Source organism: Chlorocebus sabaeus, chromosome 8, assembly GCF_047675955.1.
Source record: "Chlorocebus sabaeus isolate Y175 chromosome 8, mChlSab1.0.hap1, whole genome shotgun sequence".
In the NCBI taxonomy this organism is placed as follows: Eukaryota; Metazoa; Chordata; class Mammalia; order Primates; family Cercopithecidae; genus Chlorocebus; species Chlorocebus sabaeus.
The window spans coordinates 70,358,488-70,382,436 of NC_132911.1; the positions used below are offsets into that span (position 1 = coordinate 70,358,488).

At 40.0% G+C, this 23,949-nt stretch overlaps 1 protein-coding gene across 4 annotated transcripts in view; it reads left to right on the top strand.

The window, feature by feature from the left end:
• Positions 1 to 23,698, top strand: part of TRIM55 (tripartite motif containing 55) — a 49,236-nt gene extending 25,538 nt beyond the window's left edge. Inside the window, exons 8-11 of one of the 4 annotated variants that reach the window (XM_038000448.2) lie at positions 989 to 1,239; positions 2,650 to 2,937; positions 4,239 to 4,326; positions 22,670 to 23,698. In XM_038000448.2, coding sequence (XP_037856376.1) covers positions 989 to 1,239; positions 2,650 to 2,937; positions 4,239 to 4,326; positions 22,670 to 22,680 — 638 coding nt within the window. In that variant the 3' untranslated portion in view covers positions 22,681 to 23,698. The remainder of the gene's footprint in view (positions 1 to 988; positions 1,240 to 2,649; positions 2,938 to 4,238; positions 4,327 to 22,669) is intronic. The other 3 variants (XM_008000770.3, XM_038000449.2, XM_038000450.2) reach the window with 3 other exon arrangements.
• The last annotated feature ends 251 nt before the right edge of the window (positions 23,699 to 23,949 follow it).

Consider the following 23,949-nt stretch of genomic DNA (forward strand, 5'->3'; position numbering starts at 1 on the left):
AGCTGACCAAAACTTTGATCACCTTGACTCAAGCTAGCCCATCTAGATGTTCACACCCCTCAGCTAGACCACTGGTAATGCTATGAGGCTGCACCAACATCCACAGACAAAATTTTAAAGGCAAATCTTCAGGACATATCTTTTTTTAAAATCGCTTAATATTGTCTGTCCTTAATGTCGCCTGAGGGAATATTAAGATCAGTGGGTCAGGAAAAGAGTCACAGCATTCCAGCACTTCGGGAGGCCAAGGCGGGTGGATCACTTGAGGCCAGGAGTTTGAGACCAGCCTGACCAACATGGTGAAACCCCATCTCTACTAAAAATACAAAAATAATTAGCCAGGTGTGGTGGTGTATGCCTGTAATCCCAGCTACTCCAGAGGCTGAGGCAGGAGAATCACTTGAACCCAGGACGTGGAGGTTGCAGTGAGCCGAGATTGCACCACTGCACTCCAGCCTGGGCGACAGAGCGAGACTCTGTCTCAAAAAATAATAAATAAATAAATAAAAGAGTCATGACATTAATTATAGCAAAAGTCAGTATTCACTGAACAACAGAGATAGAAAGCTAAAATGACAGAAGGGTTTTGTATGTTTTCTAAGATAGGGAAGAGAGTTGCACTTCCATTTAATGTGACAGAGATAAATAAGTGGCAATCCCAGGCCTCTGGGAGCTTGTAGATGTGGCAGACTGTAATAAAAATGAGGACGGGCTCTGGAAGGTGAGGGGCATGATGCACAGCAGAGGTGAAGACTTTGTACTGGGGAGGAGAACAAGGAAGATGGGGATGGTTCCTTCACATGTGTCCAGTCCACATTCCACTAGAAGCACAAAGTCCTGGCACGGCACACTTGGACCACTGTCAAATGTCTGTGGGAGAGAACTTCCCTAGCCTTGACCTTAATTGGGGCTATAAGCGCTGGCCATTAACTGTGTCCATGGCTGCAGGGATAGTTATAACAATTTACAAGATACCTTACCTTACCAGAAGATGAAGATGAAGAAGAAGAAGAAGGCAGAGAAGGAGAAAGAGAAGGAGAAGGAGAAGTGGGAGGAGAAGCAGTAGAAGTGGAAGAGGTAGAAATTGTTCAAGCAGAGTTTCCAGGAGAAGATGAAAGCCCAGAAAAAGCTTCAGAGCTCTCTGAGGTGGAGCTGCAGGCTGCCCCTGGGGCACTTCCAGTTTTCTCTCCAGAGCCACCTTCAGCCCTGCCACCTGCTGTGGATGCCCCTGTGACACAGGTAACCCCCACTGAGTCTCTTTCTGCAGGGCACATTGGTGTGTCTTCTTACTGAATAGCCTAAACAATTTACCCTATTCTGCCTTAAGAAAAAGATATGCCAGACATTTGTATGTAGTAGACAAAAGATTTCAGGACAGTTCCCATGTCGGGGAGAAAAGTCCTCTAGGTGATTCAACAGATTCTTCGTTGTTGTTGTTAGTTAACAAAACTTAATTTAATACAACTTTCCCACCAGTAATGCCCTCAGATCTGAGGCAATCTTTGTCTGGAAATCATATGTGTGTGTATGTGTGTGTGTGTGTGTGTGTGTGTGTTCATATCTGTGTGTCATATTAATTCATTGAGAGCTGATATCATAGGAACTGGGTCTGCTCTTTGCTACTTAGTGAATGTAGATGTAAGGTATAGGATGAGAAATAAATAGCACATAGGGTAAGAAATAAAAGTGATTATACTTTCAGAACTTTGAACTTTCTATAGATAATTGAGGGGGTAAATAGAGAAACTACACTAATTTATGTTCCTGTTGCTTACCCTGAAATACAATTTATGTATTTTTCCTTCAGTGAGCAAACAATGAAGCCTGGTTTTCTATGAATTTGTCATTTGATGAGATTGTGTGTTGACAGAATTGTTTAAAACGTATCTTAGGAAATAAGCTCACCCCAGATGCTGCATCTAATTGTTTGACCTCATGTTTCTAATATGTCACTGTCCAGTTTTCAAGCCCTAGTGCAGATTCCATGACACTTCAGCAGACAGGATCACAACCTGTTGAGTTTGCAGGCAGTGCAGACTCATCAGAGAGGAGTCCTGCTTCCACTACTGCTTTTGAAGTGGATTGAAACTCCAGAGGGGTATCTTAGAGACGGAATTGTATTTCCATGCTCTGTCTCCACAGGAAACCAGGCTAAAATGACATTTAAAGTCTAGAATTTTTCAATTCTGAGCATTCCAGTTGTACTAAAATTGAAAAAGGTATAGTAACTAAGTGAGGGTGGGACTTGATCAATAAGATTAATTTTTGTTTTTTTATAATGAGGCTTTGGGGACTCACATATAATGCCAACAAATTATTCTAGTCAATAGTTTGACCCTTTTCCCATGTCTGATATTTTATAAGCAACATTCACTGAGGTTTCTGCTTTCTGCCTACCTGGGCTCCCAACAAGTGAAAGACAAGCTCAGAAAAGAAGAGGGCACACATCCAGATGCTGGACAGAGGGGCACTGTGGACACCATTCTGCCCTTAGTGCTTCTGGAGGGTGGGATGAACTAAAACGGCCACCAAGGCACTGCATGCAGGGAGCGCGCAGTGTTCAAACCCAAAGGGAACTAAAATCGACTGCTTTTTCTTCTTCTTCTTTTTTTTTTTTTTTTACTTTTGAATTTATCTGTTCTGATTAAGGGGGAGGTTGTGCCCACTGGCTCTGAGCAGACCACAGAGTCTGAAACTCCAGTCCCTGCAGCAGCGGAAACTGCGGATCCCTTGTTTTACCCTAGTTGGTATAAAGGCCAAACCCGGAAAGCCACCACCAACCCACCTTGCACCCCAGGGAGCGAAGGTCTGGGGCAAATAGGGCCTCCAGGTTCTGAGGATTCGAATGTGCAGAAGGCAGAAGTGGCAGCAGCCGCAACGAGTGAGAGGGCAGCTGTGAGTGGTAAGGAAACTAGTGCGCCTGCAGCTACTTCTCAGGTTAGTGATGATGCACTTGTGTCTATGTTTTCCCGCGCCCCCTAGGGTCCCACTGGAACAGGCCACAGCAAGAAGAAAAAGGGCTTTCAAAGGGGCAGAGAGAAACCTCAGCCAGGGGAAAAGTACAGAAATGACTCATCCCCCAAATGTTGGCTTGTTTTGAGCTCTATATAAAAGAAAACATAAAACAAAACAAATTTGAGTTCACTCTGCTGGTGCGTGGTGACCTCACACCTGGCTTCCCAGGGGAGGGGCGCAAGTGAGCCTGGCCCTTAGGCATGCTGCTGAGCGCTGCTTCCTCTGCAGTGACTGGCTGTGTCCCTCCCTAGTCCTCCTTACCAATGGCCACTTGCCTTTGCTCAGCCTTCCCTGTGTCCTCCTTGGGCTTCCAAAGACTAATCCCCTGCTTTTGTGTCATTCCCAGCAACCCCCAAGGAGCACACTTGAATTGAGTTTTAAGTCTGTTCTGGAGAATAACCTCTGATTCATGGATTCTTGGAGTGTGCTTGCTACAGCTAGACAGAGACAGTGTTGGCTTGATTAAACCTGTGCTTCCTAAGCATGTGCTCCTGGAAATGGAAAAAGCACAGGTGCTTCCCCATAGAGATTTTTTTCAAGAGACTCTTTCTTTATATAATGAGTTTGAAGTCCATGTCTTCTCCCTAACACTTGGTTAGATGTTTGCATATCTCGAAGAGTCCACAGAAGAAATCTTTTACAATTTCTTCACAAGGAAGAATGTTCATGGTGACTCCATACTCATGAGCATTCTTAAATGATGTGTGAGGTGTGAATGTTGCCCAGTCAAGAGGCTGCCTGAAAGCACTCTCCAGTTTCATGCTCCTGGGTCATTAGGTGATTGATTATGAACCACAAACAACGTGTTCTCAAAAATCAGAAAATGACTTATTATTTTGTTTGTATCTGCTCAAGTAGACTTCAGTTCCAGGAGGTAATAAAAGGAAATGATTTTGGAAAATTAAAAGTAACATGGTTTGGGGTTGGATGTTTATTTTCACAGATAAAAGTGACAAAAATAAATGTTTGGTGTGAAGAAATCTTTTGAGGTAGTTTTTAGGTAAAAGATGCAGTAGACTGATTATTTCTAGAAAATGTATGGCAATTCTTATACATGGTGGTAGAAGCTGAGTGCGGAGGGGCTGTTTTCTGAAAACAGCAATGCACTACCCCATGAAGAGCATGCAGTAGGGCTCAAACCAAAACGAAAAGTCCATTGAAATAATGTTGAAAATAATTATTTGTGATAATATCAGTGAAGCTTTCTTCTTGTTTTCTCACAGGAGTTAGTAATCTGCCTAGCGCTTTTGGCTTTTCTTATACTTCACTACATCTGGAGTCAGATTCAGTGCTTGATTTTTACTTTAATGGGTAGGAAATATTTTCTTTTCCCTTGACTAACATTTCACATAGTTTCTTCCATAATGTTCCTCTTCTGTAGGCCCAGAGATTAATTTCTCCCCAAATCTTGAGGCTCAGTCCTCCCAAAATAACATTGTTCTCAGATTATACTGGAGGTCTCAAGCTCCCACAATGCAACTGCCTCAAGACCTCTTCCTGAGGAGAATTGCTCCATTATCTATTCCTGCATGGAGGGGAACCTTGACCGAGAACAGTGACTCCATGGGCAATTATTCAGTAATCCAGGAGGAGCAAACCCTCCAGAATGGTCATTAGGGGAGACCAGTTTCAAATGTCCATAATGCCGTGAGGACTTACTGCTTGTAGAGAAAGGAGCAGCAAAGGACTTCTGCAGGAAAATGCAGGTTTCCATAGATTAAGAAGAAGCATTTCATCTGCTTACACCAGAGATGCCCAGGAGGTGGCCAAGTGACTCCTGGTGGGATGCTGTTCTAGGCAGTTCCTATGCAGGTGAGCAGGTGGGTTCTCTTTGAATCCTCAGACTCTACAGAATTTCTCCTGGGAGAGGAGGTCCCTGAGAGAAAGATGCCCTGAACGAAGAATTATCTGGGGAATTGCAACCACATGAGACCTGAATGAATTAACAGCGAGAGGATCAATGTGCACTTACCAGCCATCAGGAATTAGAACCAAAGAACTAAGCCATAAAGTCATCAAGCAGTCTGTGTATATTATTTTCTAGTCACCCTTCTCATAGCCAAGCCTTTGCTTGATTGCTGTTATGAGATTTGCTTGAGGACTGACATCCTAATCCTTTAATACCCTTTTGAAATTTCTCAGTTTAATTAATAATATTTAAAGAGCCCAACTTCCATGTACTTTTGTGTAAATGACCCTGCTAGGCCTGAGACCCAGCTCCCTGTGCCTGTAACTCACAGGCAGTTCAGGGTCAGTGGTGCTCAAAGGCCTCAGCTATTTCTGGCTCACTGACTTTTCCCTGGGTTGACATTGACTCTTCTGGAAGCTCCCATCATAGACTTTCTGCCTCGTTAGCCATGTGCTTAGCAATGGCGGTGGTGTCTCCATTGGTCTCTGCCGTGTCTGCAACTGTGTGTGAGCAGGACCTGCCCGCAATGTCAGCTGGAAACCTGTGCACCCTAGAGTGTCCCGAGTGTCCTTACAGTCTGCTCAGCTGCTCAACAACTCCAGACATTATCTTTGGTAAAGAAGAGTGGGAGGATGTATTGGCCATGGACTCAGGGGGGCAAATGGTGAGAGAGAAAACTCCATGCTTTATTGGAACCAGGACCTAATTGTGGATCTGAATAATTGTCTGAAGGGTTCTGTTTACAGTCCGAGAATTCGGGTTTGGGGCTTTGTCACTACATATATGTCTTGTATTGCTTCTCTGAGGCTGCAGAGGGAGTGTCATGCTTCAAGGCTGCCATCCATTGAGCCCATGTCATGTATGCTGACATCCACATGCCTGCCTGGGGAGAGGAGGGTGGGTCAGGTGGAGCAGGTGCGGGGAGGGTGTTGACATCCAGTATTGCAAAGAACCTTGCTGTATAGTTCTTGGTGTTTGAGGAAGGGCCTTTCACATGGAGAAGGACACCTATTCATGATGGAGTACTACTCTTTGATCCCAGAAATGGGACATGGGCAGGTTGATAGAGACCTCGCTATAGCAGCAAATTCCCAGCCTCTGAGAATTTTTTGCAGGCCTGATTCAGCTTCACCACTTCAGAACCCAGTTTACCTGATTCGTATTTGTCCTGTTCAAGGTTAGAGTGTTGGAATTTCACTTTTCATCACTAGGCTTACCTTGAACATTTAGGATGTGGTAAGAGTTCTCCTTGATTCAGTGGTGGTCTTCTCTCTCTTTACTAGGTGGTCCCATGTCAGAGTAATATTGCCTTTAAAACTCAGAAGCATCTCAGGCTCACTTGCTGACCTGTAAACTATATTCAGCCCACAACAGCTGAACTGCAAACCCTTTAGAAGCAAATGCTCTCTTTCTTGGTGCTTTCCTCATATCCATGTACACAGTGAAACATGCCCTTGATTTTACTGCCTGTGGTTTCTGGTGCTGAACAATTTCTACTTTATCATGTACCTTCCCTCTTCACCCAAGTACACAGGCAAAAAACCTTTCATGGCAAAAAACAAATGTCAGCTTCCTCTACCAGTGATGGACACGGCCACTACTTCTTGTTAGATCAGAAGAGTGTTGTAGCTCCCCCTTGGGCATTCTCTAAGAAAAAGCAAGGTTTGGATTCAGTCTTGTGGTGAATTTGAACTCATCAAAGGCCCCAGTTTCCTCGGGCTTCTACAGGATGCACTTGGAACCTCCGCGCACCCCAGTCCTCCCAGAAAACTGTGCAAAGTCCTCACTCGTGAACTGATCTTTATCTGCAGAGTCATCCTCTCAGTTTCTGCCCTTCTCAGCCAGGCCCGCTGTGTTCTCAGACAATGCAAAGAGAGTTTGGTAGAAGTAAACTTTGATTTACTTCATATGTTAATTTTAAAATTTATTTTGAAAGAATTACACCGTGCCCTAGTCAACCTCAGAAAACAAGGCATGAATAAGGTGGGAGAAGGATGCTGTGAGACGGGTTGACTGCCTTGGAAGCAATCTCTGTAAGGCCGTTTCTCTCGGGCATGCCTTCTTATGGCCATTGCTTTTCCAGTCTGCTTCCACCCCCCACCCACTCCCCATGGACAGTTGGGCATTTTATTGGGGCTATGTGTGGCAATTAAATTGTTATAGAGGTGGGAGCAGCAGCAATGAAAGCCCCCTCCCAGTTCTCCTTCCTCCCTTTCCGGTGCAGCTTAGTGGCCTCACCTGGAAGAATTTGCCCAAACCATTTAGTGGGAGCTAAGCAGGGAACAGGCGTTTCCAGAGAAATGTGTCTTTATTTGTTAGATTAACTCAGCAGCTGCTCTGGCTGATACTTGAGCTGGACACAGCAGCTGCCTCAAGGTAAGAGGATCTCCCCACCATGAGCGCGCGTGCACACACACACACACAGACACAAACACTCCAGCCAGAGCCAATTGCTTTGGAGATGGGGACTTTGGCATTGAAATCTTTGCAATTTCTGCCTCTATATAGAACCACAGCTCAGTATTTCACCAGAACACAAAGTTGCTGTGATAAGAGGCCCTAAAAGCTTTACTACATCATAGCGATTTGTTGTTTCAAAAATATCCACTTTTCACATTCTATTCTTCAAGCCTGAAAAATAGACAAACAAATTGGGTAGAAATTTTGCCAAAGCTCAAGACTGTGGAAGGATCCAGAAGTTAGAAGAAAGGACTTCAGATCTGGTCCTGGAGCTGCTTCGGTGTTTGACTCTGGGCATTTAAGTTCTTTGAGCCTCAGTTTTCTCATCAGGGAAATAAAGAGACTACTCAATGAATAGATTCATTTATTTTCACACGAGGCAGTGTAAAATCTAGTACTAGGAATTTTATAATTGGTTTCAGCTATTTTCATTGGGAGGGTTATGGACTTAGGCCTAACACAAGTCATTATGAGTGACAATAATTACAACAGATTCTCAGTGAGAGAGAGAGTCCATTGCATTTCTCAAAGTATGTTTCTTGACTTGAAGCTCTTACATAAATCCCAATTTCCCAAACCATTTTCCAGATTTCTCCCTAGGCATTCATTTAGCTGAGTGTTTACACAGCTGCTATTACCTCCTTAAGATTGCATGAACTCCACATCCATGATGACTCCACTCTGAAGTCACCTAAAGGTACTTACAGACCTCACTGCTCAGTATAGCAAAGACAGGATGTACACAGCAGAGGCAGACACAGAACATTCAATGGATGAAGAAATGAAAGATGTAAAAAAAAAAAAAAGAAAGAAATGAAAGATGTGATTTTTTAAATCAACTTTATTGAGATATACATACACTAAAATTTACCTTTTAAGTGTACAGTTCAGTGAGTTTGGACAAATATGTAGCATTGTATAGCTACCACCACAGTTAAGACGTAGAATATTTTCATCACCCCAGAAAGTTCCCTCATGTGTCTTTACCATTATATCCCTTCCCTGCATCCTTGCCTCTGGCAACCACCAATGCGTTTAATTATAGTTCTGCCAGTTCCAAATGGTCCTGTGAATGAAAACATACAGTATTGTATGCTTTTATAACTGGCTTTTTTTTTCACTTAGCATAATGCTTCTGAGATTTGTTTATTTTGTGGCATGTATAGTATCTCAGTTCTTTTTATTCCCAAGTGGTATTCTATTGTGTGGGTATGTCACTAGTTACTTATCTATACATTACTTGATGGATGTTTGTGTTCTTAGCAGCTTTGACTATAATAAATAAAGCTGCTGTGAACACTCACATATAGGTCTTTGTGTGAATACATGTTTTCATTTCTCTTGAGTAAATGAAGGAGTGGAATTGCTGGATTGTATGGTAAATTTGTGGTTAACTTCATAAGAAACTGTCAAACAGTTTTCCGTGGTGGTTATTCAATTTTTTCTGTTTCCACCAGCAAGGTAAGAGAGTTCTACCTACTCTACGTTCTACCAGTGCATGGTATTGTGTCAATCTTTCATATTTCAGCTATTCTGGGTGGATGATTATGCATGATATCTCTTTATGGTTTTAATTTGCATTTTGACAAAGACTAATGGTTAGCACCTTTTCTTGTGCTCATTGATCATCTTTATATATTCTTTGGTGAAGTAACTGTACATATCTTTTGCCCAACTTTTTATTCAGTTGTTTATCTTCTTAGAAGTTCTTTATGTGTTCTTGATAAAATTTCCTTATCAGATAGATGTTTTGCAAATTATTTCTCCCAGTCTGTGGCTTTCTCTTTCATTTCTTTTAATTTTTAGTTTTTTTTATTTCAATATGTTTTGGGAGAGCAGGTGTTGTTTGATTACATGAATAAGTTTTTTAGTGGTGATTTCTGAGATTTTGGTGCACCCAAGCAGTGTACACTGTAGCCAATGTGTAGTCTTCTATCCCTCCCCAACCCCTACTCTTTCTCCCAAGTCCCCAAAGTCCCATGTATTATTCTTATGCATTTGCATCCTTATAGCTTAGCTCCCACATATAAGTGAGAACATATGATGTTTGGTTTTCCATTCCAGAGTTACTTCACTTAGAATAATAGTCTCCAATTCCATCCAGGTTGCTGCGAATGCCATTACTTCATACTTCATTCCTTTTTATGGTTGAGTAGTATTCCTTGATGTGTGTGTGTGTGTGTATGTGTGTGTGTGTGTGTGTGTGTGTGTGTCACATTTTCTCTAGCCACTCATTGACTCATTGACTGATGGGCATTGGGGCTGGTTTCATATTTTTGCAATTGTGAATTGTGCTGCTATAAACATGCATATGATGCATGTACAAGTATCTTTTTCATTTAATGACTTATTTTCCTCTGGGTAGATACCCAGTAGTGATATTGCTGGATCAAATGGTAGATCTACTTTCAGTTCTTTAAGGAATCTCCAAACTGTTTACCATAGTGGTTGTATTAGTTTACATTCCCACCAACAGTGTAAATTGTTCCCTTTTCACCTCATCCCCACCAACATTTATTATTATTTTTTTAAATGTTTTGATTATGGCCATTCTTGCAGGAGTGAGGTGGTATCGCATTGTGGTTTTGATTTGCATTTCCCTGACAATTAGTGAGATTGAGCATTTTTCCATATGCTTGCTGGCCATTTGTATATCTTCTTTTCAGAATTGTCTGTTCATGTCCTTTGCCCACTTTTTGATAGGACTGTTTGTTGTTTTTTTTTTTTTTCTTGCTGATTTGTTTGAGTTCCTTGTAGATTCTGGATATTAGTTCTTTGTTGGATGTATAGATTGTGCAGATTTTCTTCCACTCTGTGGGCTGTCTGTTAATTCTGCTGGTATTTCTTTTGCTGTGCAGAAGCTTTTTAGTTTAATTAAGTCCCATCTATTTGTCTTTGTTTTTGTTATATTTGATTTTGGGTTCTCAGTCATGAAGTCTTTTCCTAAGCCAACGTCTAGAAGGGTTTTTCTAATGCTATTGTCTAGAATTTTTATGGTTTCAGGTCTTAGATTTAAGATGGATTTAAGATCCATCTTGAGTTGATTTTTGTATAAGGTGCAATATGAGGATCAAGTTTCATTCTACTACATGTGGCTTGCCAATTATCCCAGCAACATTTGTTGAATATGGTGTCCTTTCCCCACTTTACGTTTTTGTTTGTTTTGTCAAAGATCAGTTGGCTGTAAGTATTTGGCTTTGTTTCTGGGTTCTCCGTTCTGTTCCATTGGTCTATGTGTCTATTTTTATACCAGTGCCATACTGTTTTGGTAATTATGACCTTCTAGGATAGTTTGAAGTTGGGTAATGTGATGCCTACTGATTTGTTCTTTTTGCTTAGTCTTTCTTTGGCTTATGAGGGCTCTCTTTTGGTTCTATATGAATTTTTGGATTCTTTTTTCTAGTTCTGTGAAGAATGATGGTGGTATTTTGATGGGAAGTGCATTGAATTTTTAAATGTTTTTTGGTGGTATGGTCACTGATTCTACCCATCCATGAGCATGGATTGTGTTTCCATTTGTTTGTATCATCTCTGATTTCTTTCCACAGTGTTTTGTAGTTTTCCTTGTAGAGGTTTTTGGTTAGATATATTCCTAAGGGTTTTTTTTTTTTTTTTTTCAAGTATTTTGAAAGGGGTTGAGTTCTTGATTTGATCAAGAACAGCTTGGTTGCTGCTGGTATATAACAAAGCTACTGATTTGTGTACGTTAATTTTGTATCCTGAAACTTTGCTAAATTCATTTACCACTTCTAGAAGCTTTTTGGATGAGTCATTAGGATTTTGTAGGTATACTATCCTGTCGTCAGCAAGCAACAACAGTTTGACTTCGTCTTTACCAATTTGGATGCCTTTATTCCTTCTCTTGTCTGATTGCTCTGGCTAGAATTTCCAGTACTATGTTGAATAGAAATGGTGAAAGTGGACATCCTTGTCTTGTTCTTGTTCTCAGGGGGAATGCTTTCAACTTCTCCCTGTTCAGTATTTTGTTGGCTGTGGCTTTGTTGTAAATGGTTTTTTATTACCTTAAGGTATGTCCCTTCTATGCCAATTTTGCTGAGGGTTTTAATCATAAAGAGATGCTGGATTTTGTCAAATGCTTTTTCTGCATCTATTGAGATGATCATGTGATTTTTGTTTTTAATTCTGTTTATGTGGCATATCACATTTTTTGGCTTATGTATATTAAACCATCCCTGCTTTCCTGGGATGAAATCCATTTGATCATGGTGGACTCAATTTTTAATATGCTATTGGATTTGGTTTGCTAGTATTTCATTGAGGATTTTTGCATCTATGTTCATCAGGGATATTGGTCCGTAGTTTTCTTTTTTTTTTGTAATGTCCTTCCCTGTTTTTGGTATTGGGGTAATACTGGTTTCATAAATGATTTAAAGAGGATTCCTTTTTCCTCTCTCCTTTGGAATAGTGTCAATAGGATTGGTACCAATTCTTCTTTGAATGTCTGATAGAATTCAGTTGTGAATCCATCTGGTCCTAGACTTTTTTTTTTTTTTTTTTTTTTGGCAATTTTTTTTTTTATTACCATTTCAATCTCGCTACTTGTTATTCATTTCTTAGAATATTTTGAGGAGCAAACATTTTTAGTTTTGATGAAGCCCAATTTACTTTTTTCTTTATAGTTTGTGGTTTTTATGTCCCATTTAAGAAAACTTTCCTTAACTCAAAATTACAAAGATTTTCTCCAATGTTTTCTTCTAGAATTTTTATAGTTTTAGCTCTTAAATCAGGTCTAAGATCATTTCGTTAATTTTTGTGTAGATGAGGTAAGGAAAGTTTGTTATTTGTTTTTTGATATAGATATTCATTTGTTTCAGCACTATTTGTTAACAGGCTATCCTTTTCCTCAGTGAATTACCTTAATACTTTTGTAGAAATTCAATTGACCATATATGTGTGAGTCTATTTCTGGACTTTGTATTTTGTACCATTGATATATATGTATGATATGTAAGTTTGTCCCTTCCCCTATACCACACTGTCTTGATTATAATAGCTTTAATAGAAGCCTCCAAATAAGTCAATGTAGTCTTCAACTTCGATATAATTTCCACAATGTTTTGATTATTTATCTTTGAAAAAAAAAACAGCTTTTGGCTTTATTGGTTTTCTCCATTTTTTTTTTTAATCAGTTTTTCTATTCTATTCATTTCTGCTCTTAATGATTTTCTTCCTTGTGCTTTGGGTTTAATTTTTCTCTTCTCTTTCTGTTTATTAGGATTAAAGCTCTGATTATTAATATGAGATTTTTCTTGCTTTCTGATATAAGCTTTCAGTGCTATACAGTTACTTCTCATCACTGCTTTTGCTGCATCCCACAAATTTTGATATGTTGTATTTTCATTTTTATTTAATTTAAAACATTTTCTAGTTTACTTTGTAGTTTCTTCTTTGACCCTTGGGTTGTTTAGATGAGTGGCATTTCATTTCCAGATATTTGAAGATTTTCAGATACCTTTCTTTTTGACTTGCAGTTTAATTCTGTTATGGAGAGAAACTAGAATATACTTTATATGTTTCCAATCCTTTTAAGTTTATTAAGATTTGTTTTATGTCTCAGAATGTGATCAACCTTAGTGAATATTCCACATGCATTTGAAAACACAAGTGTTTCTGTTGTTGGGTATGGTGTTCTGTACTTGTCAATTAAGGCAGTTGATTGATAGTGTTGTTTAAGTCTACTATACCCATATTGATTTTCAGTTTACCTGTTTTGTCAGTGTCTGAGAGAGAAATTTTGAGATCTTTGACTAGAATTGTGAATTTTTCTATCTTACTGTATCAGTTTTTGCCTCATGTATTTGGAAACTGTTTAGGTACATTCATATTTAGCATTGTTTATTTATTTTCTTGAAGAATTGATCCCAAGATAAGTATTTTCCCTGTTGAAGTCCAGGGTTTATTTCCCAGGCTCTCAGAAACCAATACATGTGTCCCCAGACCTGAGGCCTTCTCATCACTCAAGGTTCAGTGCCCTTGAAAATATTCATATTTTCCTAAGCCAGGATGGACAATGGGCCAAAGTTCCAAGGAAGAACAACCTTTGTGAGCCCCGCATCTCTACTGAGTGTAACCTGCAAAAAGATAAAAGCGTTTTTATGCAAATGATTTTTGAGACTAAGCTACGCATTCTGATTTCAAGTGCAAACATCCACTCCAGCTGCCACTAGAGACTGAGGTGAGAGATGCAGGAGACTAGAGGGCCAGGAAGCTGCTTTTCTGAGGAAGATTAATTTCACAAGATATTACAAAGCATTAAAAAAAAAACTAGAGACTAAGAACATGATTTCCCATGAGTGTGACTATAGGTCTTGGGTTCTTTGAAATGATCTATTTAATTTTCCAAAACAAACGGAAGTGAATGAAAATTTAACTCTGTTCTCTAAATTTAATTGAAGGATTCAGGGTGTCAAATTATTTTCAAACAGAGATCCCTACTGAGAACAATTGCTACGTGTTTTACAAATTAGGAGATTCAAGCTTACAAATTGCTGATATGCCAGGTGCCCTGACTGTGCTGGAATTTCAACTTGATAAAAATAGAGTAAAACTGATCAGTCGTCAGGACTGGCCTATGTTTACTCCAAAACATTGTCTGGAGCCTAATAATCCTGGAAATTATAAGAAGCTATGGTAGTGAGATGCAGACATTCTTACCCAGAAAAAAAAATTGTAGGAGAGGGTAAGTTTTTTTTAACAAGTAAGTTTGAATGAGACCATTACATTAACATTATTAATGCTTTTTCATTTGTACTCTACAACTGCAATATTGTTTTTCTGGGCTTTTTTTTTTCCTGCTGAGAAAGTGCCAGATATTGGGGGCTTTGAGGAAATTTACATCCAGGCCCCTACAGCTGGGCTGCCATCTCCTCAATCTCCTCAAGGCCCCCAATATCTGTCACTATATCTCTTATTAACTGTCAATTTGGGGGTTTTACCAGAAGGACAGGAAAAGTCAATAATAAAATTGTAGACTACATTTCTCAGGATCAAATGGCATCCTAAGTAAATGTCACTTTAATAGGAAGCTAAAATGGATGTATCCATTTTAAAGAGGAAAATACAATGTAAATTGTGTGTGAGTAGGGTAATGAATTCATTCATTTCCCCTGGCAACCTGTGCCTACAGCTCTACAATTCCATGAACACGAGCTCTGGGAGAACTCTCTGGGGGAGCTGTTATGACATAGCTAGCTGAGCTAAGCTTCCTGTGTTTTCAAATTGTTTATTATTCTGATTTAACCTAAGACCTTTGTTAGTGTTGTACATCCTGTGGGTTTTTTTTTTCTGTCTTTATATGTGTATCTCAGTGATTTCCATGGTACACTTTTTCTCCCACTACAGCCCACGAAGTGAAGAGTTAGTCCACCAAGGTGTTAATGCATCTCAAAAAACGATGGCACATGGCATTGACTGTAACTAATGTGTGTCCATTGCTTTATCATCTACAAAGTCTTTCATAAGGATTCTCTCATTTAAACCTCACAACAGCCCACTACAGTAGGAACTGTTTAACTTCCTCATTTTATAGTGGAGGAAAATGAGGATTCTAAAGGAGGCGTGACTCGCTTAGGATCACAGAGTAGCTGGGAGCTTGTTGCCTTTCGATCTCTCATCCTCCACCAAGTGGGGCATGCAGTGCAATGGAAGCCAAGCAGCATCTAAGAAAAGTGGATGAATCCCCACTTCACTTCGGTTAATGGGACTGAGGCAAAAATCAGCATGACCAGGGGCTCTTCTGCTTTGACTCACCACTCAGGCTAGATCGGCACAGCCTCACAAGCACAGGTGGGTCGTTTCTAGGCCTCCACTGCTGGCAGGGATGTGGCTATCCCCTGCAAATGAGGGCAAGCCGATCCTTCAGTTGCATCCTGTGGTGTCAACCAACCTGCCTCTCTCTCTGCCTTGGGTAGAGAGCTGACCCTGTCCCGAGTCTTAGGTGTGCAGCAGCACCAGCTGCCCTCTTTCCCTTTGGACTTCTGGTCACTATGAACAAATCTCGGCACTTTATCCTAGAGTTACTTTGAGCAAGGTCCTCAAACTTCCTGAGTCTGAGCTTTTCTGTAACTGATAATAATACTGTCGACCTCCCATGGTTCTTAAGGGCAACCTGTTGGGTCTGTTTGCCTAATGAAATGTAAGAAACCCCTGTCTGTGAAGAATTAATGATCTAATTCTTTGCAATCCAGTTCTCTTTTCAGGAAGAACAAGAATACATACACACTCTCTACATGACACACAACTGTCAGCTCCATATCTGAGAAGAATGCTGGCTGCAAGTTTTGCCAGGCTGTGATATCAACTTCCATAACCTGTCCTCTCCACCCTGATCCCATCAATTCCTGGACAACACACCTGACACAAACCAAACAGTACACACCACAGCATCCTTCTCCAGGTCAGGAAGAAGTGAGTTTAATTCCTGCTTGTTGGATAGGCCTCAGAAAATCATTCTCATTTCCGATTTTCTCTTAGCAAGAAGGAGGAAGCTGATGGCAACAAAGCCCCCCAGTCAGTTCACTCCACACACCCCCTTTATCACTCAGTGTGTATGGCTGTGAATCCTCCCAAGAAAAAATGCTTTTCTTTTTTTTAGAAAAAGGATCTCTCTCTGACATCCAGGCTAGAATGCAGTGTTGTGATCATAGCTCATTGCAACTTTGAACTCCTGAGTTCAAATGATTCTCCCACCCAGCCTCCTGAGTAGCTAGGACTACAGGCACGTGCCACCACACCCAGCAATTTTTTTTAAAGTTTTTTGTAGGGGTAGGGTCGTGCCATATTGCCCAGGCTGGCCTCAAACTCCTGACCTCAAGTAATCCTCCTGCCTCAACTTGCCAAAGCACTGGGATTACAGGCATGCACCATCATGCCTGGCCAAAAGATGCATTTTAGCGAGTGTTTTCCTTCCAGAGCTCTTTTTAGGGGTTCCTATTTTCTGCTTTCTCTAGCTGTGCTATATTTTCACAGCTCTACATTTCATTCTTAACATACCTTGATTGCCCTGTCCCAAGCAGAAACGTCTGCATTCGTGTGAAAGAGACACCCATGATGGCAAAGCTGCGTAACAGACTTTCTAAGGCTTTGACCCTTGGCTGTAAGTCAGAGATAGTGCCTCAGTTACTTCTCACTATGGGTGACTGACCTGGATTCTTGGCTGTACTCTCCTTCCCAGTTAGGAATCTGTAACACCTAAACTATCCAAGAGCCTGAGGTTCAGGAATGCTAAGTAGGGGAGCAGGCCAATGCTTGGGCTTGGTCTTTCTGAATAAACATTCTAAACATGGTCTCAGCATTCCTACTTACACCTGTTTCCAGCATCTGGCTTTGGTTCTCTGACCCAGCCTAGCAGGTGCGAGATGGATACTGGGTGGTTGCCCACTCAGCAGCCTTAAGTCTAGCTGTACCCCTCCTGTCCACATTCCTTTAAGACAAAGGCATTTCATGATAGATGGGCAAGGGTTTCTTTAAATTGACCCAGAAAGACAGGCATTTAACATGCATTGGTAACCAGATCCTGTGTCAGGTTGAATTTCTGACTGGCATTCCCTGCAGCACTCAGAGATTGAGGAAATGGCAGCCCAGCTCTGGGGGCCTGGGCACAAATTTCCTCAAGGCCCCCAACATCTCCTCAATGGCCTGGCATCTGTCATCCCTCAGGATAAGGCATGAATATTTCTAGGTAAAGTATTATCTGGCAGGGGCATACATGAGGCCATCATTATCCATTAATGTCTTCATTGCAATGCATCTTCTTAACTTGATTGCTATCGCTTGACTGAGCCTTAAGGAATGGAACACAAGACAGGTAAGCGTTAGTGGATCAGAGTCATGGATGATGTAGAGAATGATCATTTGGGGAAGGGTTGATGCTGGTATGCCATGGAGGCCCTGGGAAACTTAGAGACTCAAAGGCACTGCTCACTGATTAAAATAAGCTCACTCTTCTACTTTGGGGCAGCTTAAAAAAATAATGCCCCCGTCCCCCCAAATGTGGCTACCCAAACTTGTGCCAGAGTGAATGTCAGGAAAGCATTTGTTTAGTTTCATTAGATAGAAGAGGTGGGGTGAGATGCATTTAGGTAAAGGGGGCTACTGGCATTGACCCCCAAGCCCAAACAAGCACATATCCACCAATCTGCACCCAGTTATGTCCCCTATGCTAAGATCCTGGGGACTAAACTGTACTCAAATGAATTTTAAAGGCAGTTTCATGCTTTCGCTGTCAAGAATCTTGCCATAAGACACACTTTAGCTTTAAAAAAATCACTCATCACATTTAACATAAAAATCAAGCCAAATCTCTGTTGAGCATTTTACTTTCTTTTCTTTGACACCTTCATGCTAAAAATGAACCTTCTGTTAAGAGCAGTAAGCTTGTGTGCCTTTAGGAGCCAAGAAGGTAACATGAATGAAAAAGCAGGCCAGGTAACAGAACAATGTTAATAGAAACATAAATACAAGACATTGCTTGCTTTCCTTTTTACTCTGAGCATAGCAACTGTGTAAGCACAATGATAAATGGCAACTGAAACCAGCCTTGCAGCAGGGGCAGCAAAGGGAGTGTTGGACACTGTGACCCTGACCAAGATGGGGAGAAGGGAGGAAGCATTCCCAATCCAAGGCACAACACTGCTTAGCTCTCCGTGCAAGTTCTGCGTTGTTCATTTCTGCTTTGTCCAAAGAACCTGCAAATCCAGATTTTAATGTGATGTTGCCTGAATTTTAAAAAGTTTTTAATTCTAGCGAAGAATGCAGAACATAAATTTACCATCTTAACCACTCCCATTACACATTCTAAGTGTCTATAGTGTCTGTTAAGAGCAATAAGCTTGTGTGCCTTTAGGAGCCAAGAAGGTAACAGGAATGAAAAAGCAGGCCAGGTAACAGAAAAAATGTTAGTATAAACAGTATAACAGAAAATGGGAGTATATAATGTGTATACTCCCATTACACATTCTAAGTGTCCAGTTTAGTAGTGTTAAGTATGTTCACACTATTGTGCAACCAATTGCTAGAACTTTTCCATCTTGCAAAACAGAAGCACTATACACATTAAACAAAAACTGCCCATTTCACCCTTCCGCAGCCCCTGGTAACCATCATCCTAGTTTCTGACTATGAATTTGACTATCTAGATATGTCATATAAGTGGAATCATATAATGTTTGTCCCTTTGTATCTGGCTTATTTCACTTAGCATGAGGTCCTCAAGGTTCATCCATGTTGTAGCATGTGCCAGAATTTTTCTCCTTTTTAGGGCTGAACAGTGTTCCATTGTATTCCATTGATTATTGACAACGTATGTGCGCATGACATTTTGTTTATCCACTTCTCCATGGATGGACACTTGGGTTGCTTCTACCTCTTGGCTATTGCGAATAATGTTTCTGTGAACATGGCAAGTATCTGTGCCAAGTCCTGCTTTTTTGTTTGCAACGAATTTATATTTTTTAAAAAATACCCTGCAAATATTAAACAATTAGGAGTGAGGGTGTGGTAAAATTGGAACCCTTATGTGTCACTGGGAGAAGGTAAAATGGTCCTTAGCAGCTGCTGTGGAAAACAGTATAGAGGTTCCTCAAAAAATTTAACAGAGTTACCATAAAATCCTGCAGTTCCACTTCTGAGTATATACTCAAAAGAATTGAAAGCGGGGCCTCACACAGATATTTGCACACTCCTATTTAAGCAACATTATTCTCAATAGCCAAGAGGTAGAAGCAACCTAAATCTAAAATCATTCTTGTTGATGGGTGTTAATGAGCATGCATTCTGACAGAGCCTTGTGGACATCTGTCTCTGTGTACAGGACAGTTCCACGTTACGGAAAGTGTTTGCCTAACCCAAACTGAGGCTCATGTAAGTACGTTCTATAATGTTCACATAACAACAAAACTACCTAAGGATGCATTTCTTTTTTAAAAAACTTTTATTTTAAGTTCAGGGGTACAAGTGCAGGTTTGTTACGTAGGTAAACTTGTGTCATGGGGGTTTGTTGTACAGATTATTTCATCACCGAGGTATTAAGCCTAGCACTCATTACTTGTTTTTCCTGATCCTCTCCCTCCTCCCACCCTCCGCCCTCCGAAAGGCCCCAGTGTGTGTTGTTCCCCTCTATGTGTTCGTGTGTTCTCATCATTTAGCTCCCACTGATAAGTGAGAACACGTGGTATTTGGTTTTCTGTTTCTGTGTTAGTTTGCTAAGGATAATGGCCTCCCGCTCCATCCATGTCCCTGCAAAAGACATGATCTTGCTATTTTTAATGTCTGCTTAGTATCTAAGGATGCATTTCTTAGAAGGTATCCCTGTTATTAAAAAACACATGACTGTAATATGGAACTAATAATCTGTTGTTTACCTTTGTGTGCATATCAGACCAAACTGGAATGTAGGACAAGCTCCCAAGCAGGTAGAGGAGAACAGTGCTTGTAATTCTCTGTCTCTTGTTCTGCTTCATAGAACGTCACTATTCCCAAGACATAGCACTTCCTGTGATAAACAAGAGCTAGCATTTAGGAAACTATTTGAAGGAACACATACATACAGCTCCATCTGGGGAAGGTTATAGGAAAAAGATCTGCTTTTGATTTGATGGGCTGTGCTTATAGAAAAGAGTTTTAGATCTTTAACTCATTCTTCCTTTATGAGGTAGCCATGTATGAAGTTGGGCCTTTTAGAGATACACTGAACAGTGTCATTGATGCCTGTGATTACAGCACACTGAAGGGATTAGTCATAGAAATGATGCCCAATTCTGGAAAAATGAGATTGCAAATACTATTGTCTTTTCTTACTGGGGGTCAGTGCTATTGTATATGGTTTGCCATAAACAGTCCCCAGGTGATTCTGCAGGGCAGAGGACTCTCTTCACTGTTGAAAGAAAGGAGGGAGGGAAGAGGGGAAGGAAGGAAGGAAGAAAAGAAGGAAGGAAGGAAGGAAGAAGGAAGGAAGGAAGGAAGGAACGAACGAACGAAGGGAGGAAGGAAGAAAAGGAAGAAAGGAAGGAAGGAAGGGAGGGAGGAAGGAAGGAAGGAAGGAAGGAAGGAAGGAAGGACCAACTTAATATAAGGGAGTCATGTGTAAAGTGCTTTATGTGTATTACTTCATTTATTCAGCCCTTACAACAACCTTGTAGGGTAGGTTCTCATTTTACAGAAGAGAAAACTAAGGCTCAGAGAGTTAACTAACTTGTCCAAGTCATACAGCTAATAAATAGTTGGTATAGGATTCAAAGGCTAAGCCTCTTTGCACAGAACTTTCTTTGCTGAGCTGGTTGTTGGGTCCTCAGTGGATATAAACAAGACCAAGGAGATGGTGCAATTATCTAAAGATACTCAGGATAACCTCTGCTATTGGATAGCCCCCCACTCTGGTACTGGCTTTTCTTTTCTGAAAGACAGCATTGGTCCATATTGTTTGGAGGAAAACCTAATAATTTCCTGGAAACATGGAAGTGTAAGAGAAGCCAACCCAAACTATGTAATCCCAAATATGAAGGCAATAGTGGGTTAACAATTAAAACATTTTAAATGGAAGATAGATATTAATCTCTAGTACAGGAAAGCACAAAAATTTATACACATCCCAAAAGCAGTCCCAGGGGCTTGTTCGCTACCAGCAGTTTCCCAAAGATTATGCCTTTTGCAGAAAACACATTATGCCACTCGTTTCACCCTTCAGCTATTTCAGAACAGCTGCCATGGAAGTTCCCTTTAGTTTAGAAACTACCTTCAAGAAAAACAGGCCACGAAATGGACTCTGATGGTCTGTTCATCCAGGCGGAATTCACTATTCACTCAAATTGAATGTTTAGAAATAAGTCTTCTTATGATATTCCCACATCATTTGGGCTTTTGGGTTTTTTGTTGTTGTTGTTGTTTGCATAAACCATACATGAGACTTAAGGGTTTGTTTTTTGTTTGTTCATTTGTTTGTTTATTAGCCAGGGTGGGAAGATTATGGTGGGCAAGGGAGGAGTTCGACATGTAAAAATAGGTGCAGGATTCTGTCAGGATAATGTTTATTTTACTTCACTTTCAAGGACATTGAGGTATCTGACACATTACCGACACAATCTAGTTACATTCTTTTTCAAAAAGCCCAATTTCACTTGATGTTTCCACTATTCCTTCATAGAAAACTACATACTTCAGTTTTATTCTACTGTGGCTAATATGATTTCATGACCCTTTTTAACTTTCTATCAGGAAATGATGTGGCAGCACAAAGGATTATCCCAAAGCCATAAAGACTTAGGATAATTTTATTGCTCTTGAAACATCATCCCCAAACATACGTGTAGGGTAAAATCTGGTAAAGTGCAGGCCAATAACTTGTTTTGCTCTCAAGACTATTTTGAGTGGCAGTAAAACAATGTACTTAACCGAAGTTCTGCTTTGCTTGTGCCAGGTATTATCCATTCATATCGCAGCTTCATAAAATCATCCAGTGCTTCTGAGCTGAATGCATGTGGCTACCTCATTGCTTTGAAATCAGTGGCATTCTAATCTGGTGGGATAGTTTTACCAGTTATGTCATCGGAACGTGTTTGCTTATTTATCCATAGTTCTCCTAAGAAGAATGGCGTTTGTCATGGTACCTTGAAATGTAAAGAGTTTGAGCTCATAAAATCAAATTGCATTTCAGCAAATATTGGATTTGATTTAATATGGATATGGTTATTAGATTTTATTACCTAGAGAAAAAAAATCCCATCATGATTTACCCAAAATTAAACCTGTAGTTTTGCAAAACTTATAGTAAGATAATATATATGTATGTACATGGTAGAAACTTTTTCAGCAGTGGAGGGATTATATTATGTCCCACAATGTTATGTGGCATAGCAGTGTCATTTAAATTTGGAGTTTTTTTAAAATTCTGCAAGCTTTTCTAAACCCAATTCCTAGCAGTTTCAATGAGACTCTCATCTGAATAAATCATTTACAAGTGGGCTTTAAAAAAAAAAAAAAAAAACTAGTATAGCCTGAACTCCTTTTTCCCAAGAACTTCTCTTCACTGTATGCATTACTGTTCCTTCTTTTTGTATCATAAGGGTGAATTATTTTCATGACTCTTGGCTGTAGCCAAAATAATCTGAGCTTGCTTTCCATTTCTAATGATTATGTCCCATATAATAATATTGTTATTATAATAATAATTGTTACTATTATTGTACTTTCTCCTCAGTAGAAAAGTGACTGGACCAATCCAAAATTAACAAATCTCTTTTTTTCTCTGATTCCCATTTTCTTCCATTGCAGATTGGATTTGAGGCTCCTCCCCTCCAGGGACAGGCTGCAGCTCCAGCGAGTGGCAGTGGAGCTGATTCTGAGCCAGCTCGCCATATCTTCTCCTTTTCCTGGTTGAACTCCCTAAATGAATGATATTCATTCCAACTGCTGCCCCTCTGTCTGCCTGGCTGAGATGCATGTGGGCAGCAGGAAGCCCAAGTGAAATTAATATTATGCAAATGATGAAAGGGACCTCTTAACGGGATTTCTGCAAAAATAACCCAAAAGTGTAATTCCAGATGACTTATCTAACATATTTGGGGGAGAGAATATTTTGAGAAAATAGTTGCAGAAAGCACTGGAAATAATAAACTTGATCTTATGCAAATCTTTTATTGTGTGGGAAACATTGTGAAGGGTGTGTCAGTGTGGTATATGTGTATGTCAGTCACAAGTGGCAAATGGTGAAAAAAGTGGTCACTATGCTCTTGTCTCTCATAGGCGCTGGCTTTTTGTTATTATATTATAGTAGTTCTCATTTCCTTTACTCTTTAACAGTGCAGGTGGTCAGTGAAAATCAGTGTCAACTCAGAAGTGACTGATTTATCAATACATGGACAAAAAGTAAATCATTGACCAAAGCTATGAAATGTTTCACAAAGTTTTCCTCTTTTGCATAACAGATATCACTGGATGTACATTCAGAAATGTTCTTTGAATCTGGTGACACTTTCATGGTCCAGAAAGCTGAGGGCCTGGGCATCTCTTGTGACATTTTTCTAATATTAGTTTTAGATTTTCATATATTAGGCACTTTAATTGAAAAAGGTCTTCCAGCAAGAGCTGTCTGCTTTCTCTTGTATTCACTGTGGCACCAATCTGGTATACTGTAGAACAATTGCATGTATTTAAATATATATACAAACATATCACACATTAAATATATATATATATATTTAAATCATGCTTTGCTAATATTTGTCCCACCATAATGCCTCCTTCAGAACATAAGTGTAACTTTACTCTATATGAACTCTTAAATAAATGATGTTTTTAAAAGCTTTGTCTTATAATGATTTATTCAATGTTCTGTATTATCTTATTCATCTATTAGTTAAGGGTATTTCAAAGGTCCCAGGATAAGATGCATCTTCATACAAATTAATTTTGAAGTATTAAATATTTGATTGAATTGTTTAAAGCTATAACTAAACTACCAAAAGCAAATGCACTGTAAAACTAATTAAATGTGCTGTTCAGTTTTAGAAATGAATAAAGGTAGTTCATGTTCCTAAGAATAAAAGTGGGTA